The sequence below is a fragment of the Salmo trutta genome, chromosome 4, assembly GCF_901001165.1.
Source record: "Salmo trutta chromosome 4, fSalTru1.1, whole genome shotgun sequence".
Taxonomy (NCBI): Eukaryota; Metazoa; Chordata; class Actinopteri; order Salmoniformes; family Salmonidae; genus Salmo; species Salmo trutta.
Genome location: NC_042960.1, coordinates 23,765,137 through 23,781,485, shown reverse-complemented (window position 1 = coordinate 23,781,485; position 16,349 = coordinate 23,765,137). Strand labels below are relative to the sequence as shown.

The window sequence follows — 16,349 nt, the reverse complement described above, 5'->3', positions numbered from 1 at the left end:
AAATGTGTTTGATAAATTACGACTAGAATTTATATATAAATGGATTACTTTAATTAGGGTGAATCTCTTATGCATTGGGTTAAAGTTATGTAACAGCAACCCCAGATGTAAAATAGTAAATAATGGTTACTTTTCAGAAAATATTGAGTTTTTAAGAGGAGTAAAACAAGGCTCTCCGTTGTCTCCATATCTATTATTATGGCCATTGAAATGAGAGCTATTAAAATTAGATCCAACAAGAACATCAAGGGGTTAGAAATCCAGGGGATAAAAACAAAAGTGTCAATGCATGCCGATGACTCAAGTTTTTTCTTAAGTCCGCAATCTGGATCCCTGCACAGTCTCATTGAAGATCTTGATCACTTTTTAGCCTCTGGACTAAAACCTAATTGGATCGTTAAAAAAAAGTGTTTACACTACCTTGTAGTTTACCAATAAAATGGGTGGATGGTGAAGTAGACATACTTGGTATTCACATCTAAAAAATACAAATGAACTTACCCACAATTTCAATAAAAACTTAGCAAAAATTGATAAGATTCTGCAACCATGGAGAGGTAAATACTTGTCTATTTTTGGAAAAAAATCACATTGATGAACTCTTTGGTCCTATCACAGTTTACTTACTTATTAATGGCACTGCCTACTCCAGATGACAACATTTTTTTTTAAATCATATGAGCAAAAAATATTTCATTTTATTTCGAATGCTAAGCCAGACAAAATTAAATGTGCCTATTTATATAATGAATATGAGTTTGGGGGGGCTAAAATGAATAAATATTAAAGCTTTAAATCTCTCACTTAAAGCTTCAATCATACATAGATTATTAAGAAAGGCTCATCCTTTGTTCAAAAATTGCCTTTTTGCCTTCATACAGATTGCAACTTCTCATTTCCGACTAATTGAAAATGAAATTTTGTTTAAAGTATCGCCCTTTCTTAAGCCATACATAGCTGGTTACAATTTCAGTTTTATCCTCCAGTAAAGACAGAACAAATATTACAACAAATGTTATGGTTAAACTCAAATATACTGATTAATAAAAACACATTATTAATGGAAAAATATATATATATAAATAATATTATGAATAGATGTTGTTAAATATGTTATGTCACATATTTCAAAAAAGTATTTCACCTTATTTAACCAGATAGGCCAGTTGAGAACAAGTTCTCATTTACAACTGTGACCTGGCCAAGATAAAGCAAAGCAGTAAACATAAACAAACGTAGTCAATAACACAATAGAAAAATCTATGTACAGAGTGTGCAAATGTAGAAGATTAGGGAGGTAAGGCAATAAATAGAGGCAAAAAAAATACAATTTAGCATTAACACTGGAGTGATAGATGTGCAGATAAGGATGTGCAAGTAGAGATACTGGGGTGCAAAAGAGCAAAATGATACATTTACATTTTAGTCATTTAGCAGACGCTCTTATCCAGAGCGACTTACAGTAGTGAATGCATACATTTCATACATTTTTTTAAATGTTTTTTTCCCATACTGGTCCCCCGTGGGAAACGAAACCCACAACCCTGGCGTTGCAAACACCATGCTCTACCAACTGAGCCACACGGGACTACTAGATAAATAACAATATGGGGATGACGTAGTTGGGTGTGCTATTTACAGATTGGCTGTGTACAGGTTCAGTGATCAGTAAGCTGCTCTGACAGCTGATGCTTAAAGTTAGAGAGGGAGATAAGTCTGCAGCTTCAGTGATTTTTGCAGTTTGTTCCAGTCATTGGCAGCAGAGAACTGGAAGGAAAGGTGGCCAAAGGAAGTGTTGGCTTTGAGGAAGACCAGTGAAATATACCTGCTGGAGTGTGTGCTACAGGCGGGTGTTGCTCTGGTGACCAGTGAGCTGAGATAAGGTGGGGCTTTACCTAGCAAAGACTTATAGATGACCTGGAGCCAGTGGGTTTGGCGACAAATATGTAGCGAAGGCAAGCCAACGAGAGCATACAGGTTGCAGTGGTGGGTAGTATATGGGGCTTTGGTGACAAAACGGATGGCACTGTGATAGACTACATCCAGTTTGCTGAGTAGAGTGTTGGAAGCTATTTTGTAAAAGACATCGCCGAAGTCAAGGATCGATTCTAGATTTAATTTTGGCTTAGGAAGACTACCAAAAATCCTGACATTTCCAACTACAATATTTTCCAACAAGATAGAACTGCCAATGCGGAGTTGCATTCTACTGCAGAGATAGCATGCAGAGTTCTGTCATACTATCCAGGTCTGTGCCCAAACAAGATGCTTAATGAGTCTGGAAAGGGAGTTTACAGTCTAACCAGACACCTAGGTATTTGCAGTTGTCCACATATTCTAAGTCAGAACCGTCCAGAGTAGTGATGCTAGTCGGGCAGGCGGGTGCGGGCAGCAATCGGTTGAAGAGCATGCATTTAGTTTTACTAGCATTTAAAAGCAGTTGGAGGCCATGGAAGGAGTGTTGTATGGCATTGAAGCTCATCTGGAGGTTTGTTAACACAGTGTCCAGAGAAGGGCCAGATTAATACAGAATGGTGTCGTCTGCGTAGAGGTGGATCAGAGAATCACTTGCAACAAGAGCGACATCATTGATATATACAAAGAAAAGAGTCGGCCCGAGAATTTAACCTTGTGGCACCCTCAGAGACTGCCAGAGGTCCAGAAAATAGGCCCTCCGATTTGACATACTGAACTCTATCTGAGAAGTAGTTGGTGAACCAGGTGAGGCAGCCATTTGAGAAACCAAGGCTTTTGAGTCTGCCGATAAGAATGCGGTGATTGACAGAGTCGAAAGCCTTGGCCCGGTCGATGAAGACGGCTGCACAGTACTGTCTTTCATCGATGGTGGTTATGATATTGTTTAGGACCTTGAGCGTGGCTGAGGTGCACCCATGACCAGCTCGGAAATCAGATTGCATAGTGGAGAAGGTACGGTGGGATTCAAAATGGTTGGTGATCTGTTTGTTAACTTGGCTTTCGAAGATTTTAGAAAGGCAGGGCAGGATGGATATGGGTCTATAACAGTTTGGGCCTAGGGTGTCTCCCCCTTTGAAGAGGGGATGACCGCGGCAGCTTTCCAATCTTTGTGGATCTCAGACGATACGAGAGGTTAAACAGGCTAGTGATAGGGGTTGCAACAATTTCGGTGGATAATTTTAGAAAGAGGGTCCAGATTGTCTAGCCCAGGAGGTGCTGAGTTGTTGACCGGTGTAGGGGTAGCCAGGTGGAAAGCATGGCCAGCTGTAGAAAATTACTTATTGATTATCGTAGATTTATTGGTGGTGACAGTGTTTCCTAGCCTCAGTGCAGTGGGCAGCTGGGAGGAGGTGCTCTTATTCTCCATGGACTTTACAGTGTCCCAAAACGTTTTGTAATTAGTGCTACAGGATGCAAATTTCTGTTTGAAAAAGCAAGCTTTAGCTTTCCTAACTGACTGTGTATATTGGTTCCTGACTTCCCTGAAAAGTTGCATATCGCGGGGGCTATTCGATGCTAATACAGTACACCACAGGATGTTTTTGAGCTGGTCAAGGGCAGTCAAGTCTGGGGTGAACCAAGGGCTATATCTGTTCTTAGTTAAAAAAACATTTGAATGGGGTATGCTTATTTAAGATGGTGAGGAAAGCACTTTTAAAGAGCAGCCAGGCATCCTCTACTGACGGGATGAGGTCAATATCCTTCCAGGATACCCGTGCCAGGTCGATTAGAAAGGCCTGCTCGCTGAAGTGTTTTAGGGAGCGTTTGACAGTGATGAGGGGTGGTCGTTTGACCGCGGACCCATTCCGTTTGCAGGCAATGAGGCAGTTATTGCTGAGATCCTGGTTGAAGACAGTAGAGGTGTATTTATAGGGCAAGTTGGTCAGGATGATATCTAAGAGGGTACCCATGGTTACAGATTTAGGGTTGTACCTGGTAGGTTCCTTGATCATTTGTGTGAGATTGAGGGCCTCTCGCTTAGCTTGTAGGACGGCCAGGGTGTTAAGCATGTCCCAGTTTAGGTCACCTAACAGTACAAACTCTGAAGATAGATGGGGGGCGATCAATTCACAGCTGGGGGCTGAGGGGGGTCTATAGCAATGGTGAGAGACTTGTTTAATGGAAAGGTGGATTTTTAAAAGTAGAAGCTCGAATTGTTTGGGCATAGACCTGGATAGTTTGACAGAACTCTGCAGGCTATCTCTGCAATAGAATGCAACTCCGCCCCCTTTGGCAGTTCTATCTTGTCCGAAAATATTGTAGTTGGGGATGAAATTTCAGGATATTTGGAGGTCTTCCTAAGCCAGGATTCAGACACGGCTAGGACATCAAGGTTGGCGGAGTGTGCTAAGGCAGTGAATAAAACAAACTTAGGGAGGAGGCTTCTAATGTTAACATTCATGAAACCAAGGCTTTTACGGTTACAGAAGTCAACAAATGAGAGTGCCTGGGGAATGGGAGAGGTGCTGGGGGCTGCAGGGCCTGGGTTAACCTCTAAATCACCAGAGGAACAGAGGAGGAGTAGGATAAGGTTACGGCTAAAGGCTATAAGAACTGGTCGTCTAGTGCTTCGGAAACAGAGAGTAAAAGGAGCAGATTTCTGGGCGTGGAAGAATAGATTCAAGGCAAGATGTACAGACAAGGGTATGGTAGGATGTGAGTGCAGTGGAGGTAAACCTAGGCATTGAGTGACGATGAGAGAGGTTTTGTCTCTAGAGGCACCAGTTAAGCCAGGTGAGGTCACTACATGTGTGGGGGGTGGAACAAAAGGGCTATCTAAGGCCTATTGGGCAGGGCTGGGGGCTCTACAGTGAAATAAGACAATAATCACTAACCAAAACAGCAATAGACAAGGCATATTGACATTAGGGAGAGGCATGTGTAGCCGAGTGATCATAGGGTCCAATGAGTACCAATAGGTGAGTCAGGGAGCCGATTCAGTAGTCGCTACTACAATCGGCGAGCTGGAGACACGGCGATTCAGACAGCTAGCGGGCCGGGGATAGCAGATGGGCCTTCGGCAATGTCGCAACGGAAGAGCCTGTTGAAACCACCTCGGATGATTACGTCGGCAGACCAGTCGTGATAGATCTGCGGGGCTCCGTGTCAGCAGTAAAGGGTCTAGGCCAATTGGCAAAAGAGGTATTGTAGCCCAAGAATTAGCTGGTGGACCTCTTCAGCTGGCCAGGAGATGGGCCTAGCTCGAGGCTAGCTCAAGGCTAACTGGTGCTTTCTTCGGGACAGAGACGTTAGCCAGGAGTAGCCACTTGGATTGCAGCTAGCTAGCTGCGATGATCCGGTGTAAAGGTTCAGAGCTTGCGGTGGGAATCCGGAAATGTGGTAGAGAAAAAGCAGTCCGATATGCTCTGGGTTGATATCGCGCTGTGTAGACTGGCAGGTATTGACCGAGCTGAGGCTGGCTGGTGTCCGAGTTAACGGTGAAGACCGCTAGCAGTGGCTAACTGACTACTAGCTAGTTAGCTGGCTAGCTGCTGATGTGGGTTCCGGTTCTAAAGTATAAAAATGTCAGAGCCGTACCACATTGGGTGAACCGGGTTGCAGGAGAGTATAGTCAGTCCGTAGATGGAAAATGAGATTAAAATATATACGACAAGAAAATGATATTTACACGGGACAGGACGGGATAAGACAAAACACATGTCTGACTGCTACGCCATCTTGGAATGATTGTGCAGTTATCGGAAATATATGGGAATATCTGCTCAATCCAAATTTACAACCAACTGATTGCAGCACTACCACAAAACTGGAGGTGGAAAAGTGGAAAAGGGAGAAGGTAAGGAACTTGTTTGCCATATATTAAAGATACAAATTGGCTGAAAGGAACTGCCAAAAATAGAAAAATAGACCAGTTTCATCTGAGGATAAAAATGTTGACAGTTGCGCCATACAGGTTGCAAAATCAATAGGAGATTTTCGATGTACCAATTCCATGGCACATGGTTTATGGACAGGTACAAAAAACTACACTTGATTCAACACTTAGAGTTTTTCAATTTACATTTTTATATAACATTCTTGCCACCAACAGAATGCTATATATATGGGGCAATGAACAATCTCAGCTCTGTAGATTTTGTTGTGAAGTGATTCTGGTATTGCCCCTATGTAGGTTGTTTCTGGTGACAGGTTCAGGAATGGTTAAAAATCACAACATGCACTTAAAATTAACCTTACAAATAGCAATGTTGGGCGATTTGGAAAGCATTAGTCAGTCAATAAATAATACTCATAGGAAAGGTTTTAATCTTTAGCTCACAATCTGTGGATAATATACGATTAGAAAGGTAAAAAAAATGTTGTTAAACATCACAGCACAATTTGAAAATATATAACACATGGAAACCAAATGAGGGTGGTCTATGGTGATAGGTGGGATGGGCTGAGAGTGGCTGAGGGTTGGGATTAAAGAGCTTATGTTTGGTAATGTATTATTGTTATGTAAGTACAATGTATGTATATATAGCAAAAAAGCTGTAAAAAAAATATATAGATATTTGCCCTCCCGAAGAGGGTGGAGGAGTTAGTTAATACATTTTTTTTTAAATGGTCATGCCATGGATCATTTAGTTAATTGATTTTGAATTGTAGGACCCCTTTAGGAATAAATTATTTGACTGTAGGAGATATTTGTGCTGAGGCGAGTTGGGCATCACCACACACTTTTATGAGGTTTTATCTCTTTGATGTCACTGCTCCCAGTGTGCTTAAGGCTGGGACAGGGGAAAGTCACTAGGCAGCGCACCTTGTGCGCAATACTCAGGTTGCCACATCTTGAAGGGTTTAGTATCCTTTGGGGTCGGCATGGGATGTAATTCTATTTCCCCATAATATGTTGTACTGAAGTTGACTGACTGAAAGGGAACGTCACATTATGACTATGGCTGTGGCAGTCATGACATTTTGTCAGCCGGTTATTGTCATGCAGAAGACTTTTGGTCTCATGGTAATTGACCGTTAATCAACATAAACATGTTTTGCATCTTCAGGCCTCCACGCCGCTGATGGGCGCCTTTGGAACATCTACGTTGAAAAAATTATAATAAATAAACCATCACAATACAGCCATTCTTTATTTTAGTCAGGCCTAATGAAACATTATAATATGAAGAAAATGTAGTTCAGAAGAACAGAATATGAGTTTGCCTACTGTAGGCCTACAGAATGTTATCTTGCTATGATCCATGCTATAGGCTTGTTAGCTGACAAAATATGCCAATATTTTATTTTATATGATTAAGAAGAATATAATTGAACTTAACTGAATAAAATAGAAAGGATATTTTCCCATTATGGAGCTAGTAAAGTTATGTTTAGCATAAAAGCATAAAAGTGACTATAGGCTATTGATGATTTGAGAAAGTAGCAAAAAAAAGCTTGCAAGCTGTTCTCTCATCAAGTGATCATATTTTCACCCATCAGACTATTCTCAATTTGATCTTGTCTTTACTAATATGTAAAATTTGTTTAGATTTAGAATAGCCCATGGGCAGGAATAGGGGCATGGGAAAAATATGTCATCTGTATGCACTAGAATAGCGAATGGAGGTCACCGGCTTTCCCGCCGGTCCGTTTTGTAGGCTACTTCGGTTTTAGGGCGGAGCTGTCCACTGAAAAATAAATATAAGAACACTTATTTCACTCCATGCATAAAACACTGTTTGAGGAGCATGCTCTCGCTGCCCGACAGGTGATATTCCACCCAAACTCTGAATGCCATGGGCTAATTCCTGCAGCTACCCAGTGCTTAATTTGGGAAACCAAGTGAAATCTGTTCGGGAACATCAATAGTAACATGTTTTCGCAACTAAACATATTTCACTAAACTGTTGACAGCCCTTCTGCACGCTCGAGCAAGGAATAAAGGACAGAGAGGAGGAGATGGAAACGCATGGTGGTGAGATATTCTGTGTAGCTAAAGGTAATTATGAAAATATAAATAAATCCCTATTACTAGGCTATTCAAAATCAAATACAAATTCACTAATTGTAGGCTAACTGTAAGCCGCCCTGCACAATCAATGAATCAACAGTATCGCCTAGAGCTATACATTCTCTCCCATACTCATGGATAGAAATTTTGGAACATAGCATAAGGTAACCAGTTCATCCAGTATGCATGGACTGGTTACAGTATACAGTCCACACTCAAAAGGATAGACCAATTATGTACCAAAGACATCTTAAATCAGTGATGTTTTTCTGCCATGCCTAATATGCGGTAGGCTGTGTGTTGTATAATGGCACAATAATCATTTTAATTCAGATTTTTCTTCCAGGCTTGGGCTCATAAACCTATGCATAAGCGCTAATATGGAATGGGTGTTTTGAGTTAATCCTCACCTTAGAAAGCGCTGTCCATTTCGTTGAGTTAGGATTTGATAGACTTTAATAATGTTTACAGTCACTAATCATTTTGTACATATTTTGCATTACTCATCTCATATGTATACACTGTATTCTATTCTAATGTATCTTAGACTATGCCGCTCTGACTTCTCATCTATATACAGTTGAAGTCAGAAGTTACATACACCTTAGCCAAATACATTTAAACTCAGTTTTTCACAATTCCTAAAATTTAATCAGAGTAAAAATTCCCTGTCTTAGGTCAGTTAGGATCACCACTTTATTTTAAGAATGTGAAATGTCAGAGTAACAGTAGAGGTAATTTTTTTCTTTCATCACATTCCCAGTGGGTCAGAAGTTTACATACACTCAATTAGTATTTGGTAGTGTTGCCTTTAAATTGTTTAACTTGGGTCAAACGTTCCGGCTAGCCTTCTATAGGCTTCCCACAATAAGTTGGGTGAATTTTGGCCGATTCCTCCTGACAGAGCTGGTGTAACTGAGTCAGGTTTGTAGGCCTCCTTGCTCACACACGCTTTTTCAGTTCTGCCCACATATTTTCTATGGGATTGAGGTCAGGGCTTTGTGATGGCCACTCCAATACCTTGACTTTGTTGTCCTTAAGCCATTTTGCCACAACTTTGGAAGTATACTTGGGGTCATTGTCCATTTGGAAGACCCATTTGCGACCAAGCTTTAACTTCCTGACTGATATCCACGATTTTCCTCCTCATGATGCCATCTATTTTGTGAAGTGCACCAGTCCCTCCTGCAGCAAAGCACCCCCACAACATGATGCTGCCACCCCCGTGCTTCATGGTTGGGATGGTGATCTTCGGCTTGCAAGCCTCCCCCTTTTTCCTCCAAACATAACGATGGTCATTATGGCCAAACAGTTTCTGTTTGGCCACATTTCTCCAAAAGTACGATCTTTGTCTCCATGTGCAGTTGCAAACCGTAGTCTGGCTTTTTTATGGCGGTTTTGGAGCAGTGGCTTCTTCCTTGCTGAACGGCCTTTCAGATTATGTGGATTTAGCACTTGTTTTACTGTGGATATAGATACTTTTGTACCGGTTTCCTCCAGCATCTTCACAAGGTCCTTTGCAGTTGTTCTGGGATTGATTTGCACTTTTCGCACCAAAGTATATTCATCTCTAGGAGAAAGAACTCGTCTCATTCCTGACCGGTATGATGGCCACGGGGTCCCATGGTGTTTATACTTGCGTACTATTGTTTGTACAGATGAACGTGGTACCTTCAGGCGTTTGGAAATTGCTCTCAAGGATGAACCAGACTTGTGGAGGTCTACAATTTTTTTCTGAGGTCTTGGCTGATTTCTTTAGATTTTTCCATGATGTCAAGCAAGGAGGCACTGAGTGTAGGTCTTGAAATACATCCACAGGTACACCTCCAATTGACTCAAATGATGTCAATTAGCCTATCAGAAGCTTCTAAAGCCATGACATCATTTTCTGGAATTTTCCAAGCCGTTTAAAACCTCTTACATCTAGACGTTCCGCTAGCGGAACACCTGCTCCAATAGCCAATGATGGGTGTGGCGCGAATTACAAATTCCTCAAAAATACAAAAACTTCAATTTTTCAAACATATGACTATTTTACACCATTTTAAAGACAAGACTCTCCTTTATCTAACCACACTGTCCGATTTCAAAAAGGCTTTACAACGAAAGCAAAACATTAGATTATGTCAGCAGAGTACCCAGCCAGAAATAATCAGACACCCATTTTTCAAGCTAGCATATAATGTCACATAAACCCAAACCACAGCTAAATGCAGCACTAACCTTTGATGATCTTCATCAGATGACACCCCTAGGACATTATGTTATACAATACATGCATGTTTTGTTCAATCAAGTTCATATTTATATCAAAAACCAGCTTTTTACATTAGCATGTGACGTTCAGAACTAGCATTCCCACCGAACACTTCCGGTGAATTTACTAAATTACTCACGATAAACGTTCACAAAATACATAACAATTATTTTAAGAATTATAGACACAGAACTCCTTTGTGCACTCGCTATGTCCGATTTTAAAATAGCTTTTCGGTGAAAGCACATTTTGCAATATTCTGAGTAGATAGCACGCCATCACAGGGCTAGCTATTTTGACACCCACCAAGTTTGACCCTCACCAAACTCTGATTTACTATTAGAAAAGTTTGATTACCTTTCCTGTTCTTCGTCAGAATGAACTCCCAGGACTTCTACTTCAATAACAAATGTTGGTTTGGTTCAAAATAATCCATAGTTATATCCAAATAGCGGCGTTTTGTTCGTGCGTTCAAGACACTATCCAAGGGTGACAAAGGGTTACGCGCCCGACGCGTTTCGTGACAAAAAAAAATTCTAAATATTCCATTACCGTACTTCGAAGCATGTCAACCGCTGTTTAAAATAAATGTTATGCTATTTTTCTCGTAAAAAAGCGATAATATTCCGACCGGGAGTCGTTGTTTTCGTTCAAAGACGAAAGAATAAAAACATGGGGTCGACTCGTGCACGCGCCTCCAGTCTCTGTACTCTGATCGACCACTATCAAAATGCGCTAATGTTTTTCAGCCAGGGCCTGCAAAGCCACCATTCAGCTTTTTGCCACCTTCTGAGAGCCCATGGGAGCCGTAGGAAGTGTCACGTAACAGCAGAGATCCCCTGTTTTGGATAGAGATGATCAAGAAGGCCAAGAAATGGTCAGACAGGGTACTTCCTGTACAGAATCTTCAGGTTTTGGCCTGCGAAATGAGTTCTGTTATACTCACAGACACCATTCAAACAGTTTTAGAAACTTTGGAGTGTTTTCTATCCAAAGCTAATAATTATATGCATATTCTAGTTTCTGGGCAGGAGTAATAATCAGATTAAATCGGGTACGTTTTTTATCCGGCCGTGAAAATACTGCCCCCTATCTATAACAGGTTAAAGGCACAGTCAATTTAGTGTATGTAAACTTCTAACTAACTGGAATTGTGATACAGTCAATTATAAGCGAAATAATCTGTCTGTAAACAATTGTTGGAAAAATTGCTTATGTCATGCACAAAGTAGATGTCCTAACCAACTTGCCAAAACTATAGTTTGTTAACAATAAATTTGTGGAGTGGTTGAAAAATGAGTTTTAATGACTCCAACCTAAGTGTACGTAAACTTCCGACTTAAACTGTATTTATATATTCTTAATTCCCTTCCTTTACTTAGGTTTGTGTGTGTTGTTGTGAAATTGTTAGATATTACTGCACTGTTGAAGAGCATTTCACTATACCCGCAATAACATCTGCTAAACACATGTGACCAGTAAAATGTAATTTCATTTTGAAACCACATCCACAACAACCATGTTTTACACTTCTAATTGATCATCACAGTAAGGTGAGTTTTAAAAAGTACAATAGGCCTGTTTTGATAAAGTGTTTGATGTTATTTTCCATTACATTTGTATTGATTTCAGAGTGATTAGAGGGACAATAGAGCCCTGATTACCAGTCCATTAGGACCGGATGGTAGTTAGCAAGTCGGGTACTACTAATGCATGTCCAGAGTACATAAACAAGATTACCATGGCTCAACAGTCACATTGAATTTTACTGCGGTCATGACTCATGACTGCTGGTGTGGCAGTAATATGGTCATCACAACAGCCCTAGTTATGACTATAACTACTCTTCCCTGAATGAGGGAAATGAAGTACAGGTGTTCCTGTGCTCTGTAAAGAGTGGTATTAAATTGAAAGAATGAATCAATGCCTCATGCTTTTCACATGTAGAAGGCAGGGCTTCCAGCGAGGCGCGGATTTCATTGGACTTGTCAGGTTTGACTTTAGATCCTTCATCCAAAGTCACGAGAGCGTGACTCCTCATAGTATGTTGTACCTCGTTTCCCTCCTAGGAACAGTAGTTATCGTCCACAAATCCACAAGCAGCTTCTATTGCGGACATTACCATTAGATGTACGAAATGTATGATGTAATCTACACCTCAATTAGGCTGATATACAACACACTGTATACAAAACATTAGGAACACCTTCCTGATATTGAGTTGCACCCCATTTTACCCTCAGATCAGCCTCAATTCGTTGGGCATGGATTCTACAATCCATGCCCCAACCTGCTTGTGTCAGGTTGGCTGGATGTCCTTTGGGTGGTGGACCATTCTTGATACACACGGAAAACTGTTGAGCATGATAAACCCAGAAGCGTTGCAGTTCTTGACACACTTTAACCAGTGCGCCCGGCACCTACTGCCATACCCCGTTCAAAGGCTCTTAAATCTTTTGTCTTGCCCATTCACCTTCTAAATGGCACACATACACAAGCCATGTCAAGTCTTAAAAAATCTTTCTTTAACGTGACATCAACAAGGGATCATAGCTTTCACCTGGTCAGTCTGTCATGGAAAGAGCAGGTGTTCCTCATGTTTTGTACACTCAGTGTACATGCCCATTATTTAGTTTAACACTTTCTCGTTCTGAACTTGAAAAAAACTGACCATAAAACAAGACAGCCTTTTAGAGCACTAGATGGTAATAAGCAGTAGTTTCGCAGACAACTGAGAATTCTGGCAGTGTGTGTGAACATTGGTTACAGTCCCATCTACTCTGTTAAATTTTGGAAGCTAACTCCATAATTACAAGTGCATTATCTGTACAAAGACAGGAATGAATCTGAGGTGGGTTACGGAGCAGCACACTATAACAGACTTTTAAAGTTAATTTATGTTTGATACAACATTCTTACCATGAATGCAATCTCTGTGAACGTCAGGGAAAATGTCTTTAAAAAGGCTCATTTTCGGCTTTATAGTGCTCTATAATACGTCTTTGATTGAATCTCGGCCTTAGTTTATAATGTTTTCTTGTTTTTGTTTTTCGTGAAGGGGTGGCAGAGGACGGGCCACGAGTGATTTTCAGTGTGGACCTCTGGCATCCAAATGTGGCTGCAGCAGAAAGACAGGCCCTGGACTACATTTTCTGCCCTGAACAATGAACTACAACTCCCACTGTGCACATGTTCTAGTTCCATCCTTCTTTGATATGAGGGAAAGGTGCCCAAACCTAGTCTCAAGGGCTGTGCTCTTCAAACTCAATGTTCATCCAGACCGAGTATTACTGTGTGTTACTAGTGAATCCACTGAAACAGTCCAAATAGCCAAAGGGAGCTTACCCACTGGGCACAGATGTCAGTTCAACGTCTAGTTTTGATTTACATTTAGTTGAGTTGTCAACTAAGTTGAATTCAATGTGAAAATAAATTAATCACCATGTCATTGGATTTGGGTAAAAAGTTGGGTGAAAAAAGGATTACATTTCCTTATGTTGTTTTTTTGAATCCAAGTTGATTCAACATCATGACATTGAACTTTTTGTTTTTGAAATGACGTGTAAACGATGTTGATTCAACCAGTTTTGCCCAGTGTGTAGAAACAGAATGAACGTACTGTCATCTAAGATCAGAACTGGTCTTTGCTGCTTTAAACTGCACACATGCACACACATATATTTGGACTGAACTATGTTAATAGAAAAACTCAAAAACACACAAATTACATTGCGGGACGATCACAGCTTTTTGATAGGTGACCTCATGATGCAAACGAATCCTCCGATAAAACAAGTCAATTTCTTATTTTGTAGAACTGTATCATCACATTTTTTGGCTCAACATATGTACGTACAGTCATGGCCAAAAGTTTTGAGAATGACACAAATATTAATTTTCACAGTCTGCTGCCTCAGTTTGTATGATGGCAATTTGCATATACTCCAGAATGTTATGAAGAGTGATCAGATGAATTGCAATTAATTGCAAAGTCCCTCTTTGCCATGCAAATGAACTGAATCCCCCAAAAACATTTCCACTGCATTTCAGCCCTGCCACAAAAGGACCAGCTGACATCATGTCAGTGATTCTCTCGTTAACACAGGTGTGAGTGTTGACGAGGACAAGGTTGGAGATCACTCTGTCATGCTGATTGAGTTCGAATAACAGACTGGAACCTTCAAAAGGAGCTTGGAATCATTGTTCTTCCTCTGTCAGCCATGGTTACCTGCAAGAAAACACGTGCCGTCATTATTGCTTTGCACAAAAAGGATATTGCTGCGTAAGATTGCACCTAAGTCAACCATTTATCAGATCATCAAGAACTTCAAGGAGAGCGGTTCAATTGTTGTGAAGAAGGCTTCAGGGCTCCCAAGAAAGTCCAGCAAGCGCCAGGACTGTCTCCTAAAGTTGATTCAGCTGCGGGATCTGGGCACCACCAGTACAGAGCTTGCTCAGGAATGGCAGCAGGCAGGTGTGAGTGCATCTGCACGCACAGTGAGGTGAAGACTTTTGGAGGATGGCCTGGTGTCGAGAAGGGCAGCAAAGAAGCCACTTCTCTCCAGGAAAAACATCAGGAATAGACTAATATGCTGGAAAAGGTACAGGGATTGGACTGCTGAGGACTGGGGTAAAGACATTTTCTCTGATGGATCCCCTTTCCGATTGTTTGGGGCATCTGGAAAAAAGCTTGTCCGGAGAAGACAAGGTGAGCTCTACCATCAGTCCTGTGTCATGCCAACAGTAAAGCATCCTGAGACCATTCATGTGTGCGGTTGCTTCTCAGCCAAGAGAGTGGGCTCACTCACAATTTTGCCTAAGAACACAGCCATGAATAAAGAATGGTACCAACACATCCTCCGAGAGCAACTTCTCCCAACCATCCAGGAACAGTTTGGTGACAAACAATGCCTTTTCAAGCATGATGGAGCACCTTGCCATAAGGAAAAAGTGATAACTAAGTGGCTCGGGGAACAAAAAACATCGATATTTTGGGTCCATGGCCAGGAAACTCCCCAGACCTTAATCCCATTGAGAACTTGTGGTCAATCCTCAAGAGGCGGGTGGACAAACAAAACCCCACAAATTCTGACAAACTCCAAGCATTGATTATGCAAGAATGGGCTGCCATCAGTCAGGATGTGGCCCAGAAGTTAATTGATAGCATGCCAGGGCGGATTGCAGAGGTCTTGAAAAAGAAGGGTCAACACTGCAAATATTGACTCTTTGCATTAACTTCATGTAATTGTCAATAAAAGCCTTTGACACTTATGAAATGCTTGTAATTATACTTCAGTATTCCATAGTAACATCTGACAAAAATATCTAAAGACACTGAAGCAGCAAACTTTGTGAAAATTAATATTTGTGTCATTCACAAAACCTTTGGCCACGACTGTAGTCATGCTTTTCATAAACATCTGCTCAACTTAATTTATTGAATCCCACAACAAACTAGTAAATACCACAAGTAACTGCAGAAACTGTGGGGAAAAAGTCAATTAACTCCTGTTTTATGACTCTTATCTATTTATTTTCTTATTTTGTTGTGCCTGTTTTCTATCTATTCTTTTCTCAATTGTGCCTGATGTTTATTTACGGTGAACCCTTTTGGCATATACAGTGATATAGATATTTCATTTTCTTTGACTCAATTAATTTTTTTGTGTGAGCATGCATGTACAGTACCAGTCAAAAGTTGACACCTACTTGTTCAAGGGTTTTTCTTTAGTTGTACTATTTTCTACATTGTAGAATAATACTGAAGACATCAAAACTATGAAATAACACATATGGAATCAGGTAGTAACCAAAAACAGTGTTAAACAAAACTAAATATATTTTATATTTTTGATTCTTCAAAGTAGCCACCCTTTGCCTTGATGACAGCTTTGCACACTCTTGGCATAAAGTAAAACCCTGGAATGAGTAGGACACACCTACTCATGCTTTTCAATACCACATGATTGTGTATATACACAATCATGTGGTAGTGACAAGCATAGTCCGTAAGAACAAATCATAGCACTTATGAAGCATGCTCTGCACTGTATGTGAATATGCAGCTAATAAAATTGTCCAAATATGCTCTCATTCAATATTTTCATTATATTTTAGTCATTTAGAAGACTATCTAATCCAAAGTGCATTAGATCCACCACT

At 40.7% G+C, this 16,349-nt stretch overlaps 1 protein-coding gene across 2 annotated transcripts in view; it reads left to right on the top strand.

Annotated features, from left to right (window-relative positions):
- LOC115192102 (aspartate beta-hydroxylase domain-containing protein 2-like) overlaps positions 1–13,651 on the top strand; it is a 74,960-nt gene extending 61,309 nt beyond the window's left edge. The window contains exon 6 of one of the 2 annotated variants that reach the window (XM_029750233.1): positions 13,246–13,651. In XM_029750233.1, the coding sequence (XP_029606093.1) occupies positions 13,246–13,355 (110 nt within the window). In that variant the 3' untranslated portion in view covers positions 13,356–13,651. Of the gene's footprint in view, positions 1–7,833; positions 7,910–13,245 lie in introns of those variants that run through there. The other variant, XM_029750234.1, reaches the window with a different exon arrangement.
- The last annotated feature ends 2,698 nt before the right edge of the window (positions 13,652–16,349 follow it).